General features: G+C 43.6%; 1 protein-coding gene across 1 annotated transcript in view; it reads left to right on the top strand.

The window, feature by feature from the left end:
* The window catches only part of TNPO2 (transportin 2), a 31,450-nt gene continuing 25,450 nt past the window's right edge, over positions 1-6,000 (top strand). The window contains exons 1-5 of the mRNA XM_081899242.1: positions 1-159; positions 2,630-2,745; positions 3,110-3,185; positions 4,454-4,603; positions 5,474-5,580. Coding sequence (XP_081755368.1) covers positions 2,647-2,745; positions 3,110-3,185; positions 4,454-4,603; positions 5,474-5,580 — 432 coding nt within the window. The 5' untranslated portion in view covers positions 1-159; positions 2,630-2,646. The remainder of the gene's footprint in view (positions 160-2,629; positions 2,746-3,109; positions 3,186-4,453; positions 4,604-5,473; positions 5,581-6,000) is intronic.

Raw genomic sequence — 6,000 nt, 5'->3', positions numbered from 1 at the left:
TCTTTTTTCCCTGTTGGTCTTAGTCACGTGAGCGGCAGAGACGGCGGCCGGCCCGGCTCATCGCCCGCGTGTCGCGTTCGTCTTGCCGCCCCCACCTTCTTCTTCCCTCCTTCGGCGCCGAAGCCGCGGCCTGAACCTGGGCACGCGGGAACCGGGCAGGTACAGCGCCGGGGTTCCCTGGGCGCGCGTGGGAAGCTCGGTGGTTGGGGCGCGCCGTGAGCGGGCGTGTGAGGGGATGGCGCGAGGCTCCCCCGGCTTCGGCCTAGGCAGGGATTTCGCGAAGGCGAAGCCTTCAAGGAGCCGGGCTTGGGCGGGTGGCTGGCTGGCGGGGGTTAGGTCGCCCAGCGGCTGAGGAGGCAGGGCGGGAGTGGGGCGGAATCTGAAACGGCCCGGTCGTGGGCGGCGAGGCGGGCGGGGGGGGGGACCGAGTTGGCCGGGCCTGATCTGATTGGGGCGAGACGTTGCCGGCTAAGCTGCTGGGCTGCTCCGGCCCAACATGGCTTTGAGGGAGGGGCGTGAGGGCTTCCGCGGTGGTCAGCGGGGCCCTGGGCAGCTGCGCTTCTCACGCTTCCTCTGTGTGGGAGGTGGTGCTGCAGAGCCCAAGGCGGGAGCCGGGAGAGCCTCGCCGAAGAACTGTTCGCCCGGCACACGCTTAAACAGAAAGAGCCCCGGCGGACCAGATCAAAGGTCCCTCCAGTCCAGCGCCTTGTTTCTAAAAGCGACTAGAAAGCTCAAACCATCCATCTCCCATTATACGTTTCGTCCCCACCCAGAAGGCAGCTGGTACTTAAAAGCACACAGCCTCTTAAGCATGGGCGGGGGGTGCGGCGGCCTTCCGTTTGGTGATTAGAAACTGTTGGTTGATCTGTCACCTCTGATATTTACATCTCTGAGATGACGGAAGATAAGGTTAAAATCTGGAATTGGAATAGATGTGCTGGAGAGTCCCGCATTTTGGCTCGGCTCTTGTTGGCTCTCGCCTGATACCTTGTACAGTACTCCATTTCCTTGCTGTAAGCACGTGTCTCCCCAACTATGTGGAGTCTTTGCACGGTCCTCTTTCATGCCCTCATTCTGAAGTATTAAGAGTATGTCCAGTCCCAATGTAATGGAAGCAAAATAGCCCTGCTTGTTGATCATAACTGTTCACTCCTTCAAAAATCAAAATTGGAATAGAGGGGAGTGAAAAGCTTACAAAATGATTTGTATGTATGAGCGGGTAGTTTCTGGGTATCAACTGGATTTTTTTAAAGGGAGGTGAGTACTCTCACACTTGAGTGTAATAGTTGTGGAGCACTCAACCTCTAATACATTTTGAAGAGTCACAAACGCACAGTTATAGGTATTGGATTGTGCAGTGTTGTGTCCGAGGCCTTATTAAGTGGATGCTTGTGGAAGCTGTGCAGTTACATTTCATGTGGAAATCAAAACAATAATAGGTGATCTATATGAGGAAAAACATTTTGCTTGATACAAAATAGCATATTTAGACCTTAGAAAATATGTCTTAGAAGCAGAACATTGCCGGAAGTTGTCAGAATTGCATGCAACAAATGGGTAACAATTAGGCATTATATACTGTAGTATGATACATGGGTGATTACTAATATAAAAGTCATCCCTCACATCATCCTTTGCTATCTTTAGGTATAATATCTTTCATTTATTTCAGTGAAACCTGTCTACTATATATTGCCATAGGGGAGAGCCTTGAGCAAGTTCCTCCCATGTTCTATGGATGCTCTCTGATGAGTCATACATAGATCTTGACTATGCTGCCAAAAATGGGTTTTCTAGCACTTTCTAAGGACCTTGCTCTGTTGCATATCTTTTTTGGTAAAACTTATTTTTAGATGTTTTCATTTATATTGTCTTAAGCACAGTGTTCAAAACTCCCATTGTTCTAGGCGCCTTTTGCGACAGGGAATTTCATTAGTGTAAGCAGTTGCTAAGCTCTGGGTGCAGTACTGTGCCTAAGGTTTCAGATTAAAACTTCAGAGTGGAAGGAAAGGAAGACCTTTTTCTGCTTCCCCACTTCCAGCTACTCTCTGAAGACTGGAGGATCAGACCATGTGAAATATTTCAGACCATGGGAAATATTTTAGCTGCAGTTCATTTATTTTCAGCTTTGTATTGTTATAAAAAGTGTGCCCAGACATTCCATTTTTGCATCCATATCCTAGGTTTAAGCTGGCATGATATATCAGTTTCTAACACTGCTTAAGCGGTCACATTTGTGCTTGTGGAGAAGTATAGCAACTTATGCATGTGAAGTCCAGGTGCAATATTGTATAGTTTTTCTGGTACATGGGAAATCACTCCATCTATGATGTTTGTGCAAATCACTGTCTCTCCATCTTGCCCACCTCACAGAGTTATGGATCTAAATGAATCCTGTCTTTTGTGGGCCTCAAATACCAATTTGCCATCTGGCTTGTACAAATATAAGCAAGCATTGGCTGATTACCTAGGTTACCTGAATTTTGATTGCAAGTGAAGATGCTCTCAGATGTGTACAACATGTAGTTTTGCTTCTTAGTTTGGTGATGTTTGCAGTCATAAGACAATGAGTTGAAGTGTAGCTCTGCTGTCATGCTAATATACTATATTATTCTTTATCATTCTACAGATAGGCAGCTTCCCATCATGGACTGGCAGCCAGATGAACAGGGCCTCCAGCAAGTGCTTCAGTTACTCAAAGACTCTCAGTCTCCAAACACAGCAACACAGCGTATTGTTCAAGATGTATCCTTGAATAATCAAAGTTGCCATAGAAAGTGGCATAAGAGAAAACATTTCTCATGAACTGCAAAGGGAGCAGGAAACAATAAGCCATGTTATATCTAGTAAAACAATCAGAAGTAAATTGTGAGATAAACAAATGTTATAGAATAGTCTATCCTTAAATTAAATTATATGTTTGGTCATGCGAGCAGGAACAGGTGCATTAGTCTTGGAAACTATATTGGGTCAGTATTGTATGAGAAAAGAAGAGTCCAACATTTTTAGCATAAGAACATTTGAAAAATCAGTAAAATTATGTATAGAGTCTTGCAAACCCTTTATTAGTAGAAAATTTTAAGAATTGATTCTTTAACAAATGTTACAGAAACTGAAGCAGCTGAACCAGTTTCCTGATTTCAATAACTACTTGATATTTGTATTGACACGACTGAAATCTGAGGGTATGTCGGTTACATCTGTCACGATGAAAGTTTGAGAAAAACGTCATGGTATCTTGCCTTTATTGTATAATATCAAGGATTTAACTGCTAATTTAGAATTATGGCAGAATAATGTATTTGCTTGATTGATACCTGTTTTGCTTCAGAAAGTACTATCTGGTGTAGAGGTTGGAAAGGGTTCCCTTTCCCTTTGGTGCTGAACTAGTAATTGTTTTTGTTCTCTGTTCTGCCTTGCTATGAAAAGTGAGTCAAATTCTAGCAAGGAATTCAACTGTCAAAATTTTGCCAGACATTGATAATCTTCATCTTTTTTTACAGTGGAGATTATACTGCTTTCTTTTGGTGGGAGGGGGTGCAGAAAGAATGTAAGGATTAATACATAAGCTTGGTTTTGGGTGTGTGTGTGTGTGTGTGTGTGTTTATTTATAATGAAAGGGTCTGCACAGGAGGGTAGGAATGCAAGCCCATTGTAAACACACAGATGACCAGTAAGGGACCTTGTAGAATAGATAAAGATAAAGGTGCTCTGTTTCTATGGTGACCAGAGGTGTCCAGTTTTTAACTGCTTCTTAGCCATGCCCAAAGAAATGAAATTATTTGGATCACTACATATCCTGTGCTCTGTAAGCTCCTGTCAATCAGCTGATAGATAGGATTGTGCACAAGGCTTTGTAGGTACTTTGGATGAGCTGATGGGCGGTGCCTGCAAGTCACCTTTTGGCCCAGCTGTGTCTTCCTGCCCAACACCTGATGTGGCTTGGCAAAGTTGACCTCTTGGGCCAAATGGTGAAGGCCTAAATAGGCCTATGGGCCGGAGTCTCCCCACTGCTGGATTTTAGGAGGAACAGGTCCTACAGAAGCATCCCATTGCAACTCACTTTGGCAAGGGGGATATAAGAGCGCTACTGGGAGTGTGTCTGAATAGAAATAGCATACCTGCAGCATATCCAGGTGTCGGCAAATGAGGATCATAAAAATTTGATTGCAACAAAGTGGAGCATTATTTGTATTCATATACAGTTATAAAAATGCTAAGGAACCACAGTGTAGAATGAAAAAAATGCATAATGAGTAAAATCCTATCGAAAGATTGAATTACTGTTTCAGTTCATGATTATCGAGGAATATCTAGTGATCCTCATTTCCCCCCTGCATCTCTGCTTAGGTCACCATTATTACTGTGGGGTTGTTGGTTTTTGTACCTTCCTGTGTACAGTATATTGGGTCTTAGAGAATTAATTTCTTTTCTCCAAAATCTTTCTAAACAGATGAGCCAACTCGTTCTCTGAGTGGTCTGATCCTGAAAAATAATGTGAAGGCTCATTACCAGAGCTTCCCCCAACCTGTTGCTGAGTTCATTAAGCAAGAATGTCTTAACAACATAGGGGATGCTTCCTCTCTTATTAGAGCTACCATTGGTGAGTACTGGAGAAAGGGTGGCAGGGATTGGGGGAAGCATGTGTTTGTGTTTTTTCAAGGAAGTTGAAAGTGTATTCTTGAGTAGTGTTTGTATTCTTACACTGGGCAAAGCATTTGTAGGGTGGGAAGAGAGTTACGTTAGTGTTTTCAGTGCTGTTTGTATTCTCAATGAGAGATAAGTCTCTAAATAGCAGATGCTGCTTTTACTTGCAGTTAATTCAAGTAAGTGAGTGGGAATTTTACTAACTTTTTGTGTAGGTGCATATATAAATAGTAGATGATGCACATGAACATGGTGAAGCGAGCTGACTGCAGAGGTGGGAAGGTTGACATAGGACTATGATATTAAGGTCGTGTGTTGGTGAAGGGTGTCTGTCTCGTGGCAAATATGCTTGTGTAAGCTGCAAAATATTCTCTTTTCCCCTGTTTCTTGGCTTCCTCAAACCAAATAAGCAAAATATACATGCTTGTGGGAAGGCTATGCACAATTAATTTTTGAATTACTTAGAGATACCAACTGTTGCTGCCTTTCTAAGATTGATAGGTGTCAGTGAGTTCAGCACTCCTGGCAACTCCAATGCATGGGCAAGGAGGGCAAGCCAAATGCTTTCACTCTACTGCAGGAGACCTCAGAGCAGTTCACGGATCAGCTCAAAGTATTCTAGAGGCAGCTTTCAGTTCAAAGGCCAAATACTATAGATGACTGATTGGTAGAAGCATCTCATAGAGCCTTGGTTTGGATCATAGTTTTGGTCAGAAGTATTAAATTCTTTTGCTTTTGAAAGTTCAAGGGAGAGTTGGTGGGTACAAGAAGTTAAACTGGGCTTCTGATGTGATATTGAACTGCAGCCTGTTCTTTCTCTTGGTAGGTATTCTTATTACCACCATTGCTTCCAAAGGGGAGCTGCAGATGTGGCCAGAACTTCTGCCCCAACTTTGCAACCTGCTCAACTCTGAGGACTACAATACATGTGAAGTGAGTTTAATTGCAAAAGGTTAATAATTGATAATAGGCAACAAGATTGTGTAAGTAATTACTTTTTTAGCATGACTGGCTGTAGCACAGCAATCTTGTACCACAACTTACTAAAGTAATTTGCATCCCAATCCTATGCATGTCTACTCTGATGTAAGTCTTGTAGAGTCACAGGTAAGGGACTGCTACTCTGTTGGTTCTCCTGAATCTCTCAGCAGCTTTCAGTACTGTTGACCATGGTATCCTTCTGGATCATTTCTCAGGGTTAGGCTTAAGAGACAGTTTTACAGTGGTTCTCATCCTTTCTGGAGGTATAGTTCCAGAAGGTGGTCCTGGAGAACTTCTGCTGTACCCCATGGCTGTTGGTTTAAGGGTCCATTATGTCCCACTTCAGCTTGACACCTACATGAAATTGTTGGG

Source organism: Podarcis melisellensis, assembly GCF_964234715.1.
Source record: "Podarcis melisellensis genome assembly, chromosome: 2".
Classification (NCBI taxonomy): Eukaryota; Metazoa; Chordata; class Lepidosauria; order Squamata; family Lacertidae; genus Podarcis; species Podarcis melisellensis.
The sequence above is the reverse complement of the archived record's forward strand: the minus strand, read 5'-3'. Positions and strand labels throughout refer to the sequence as shown.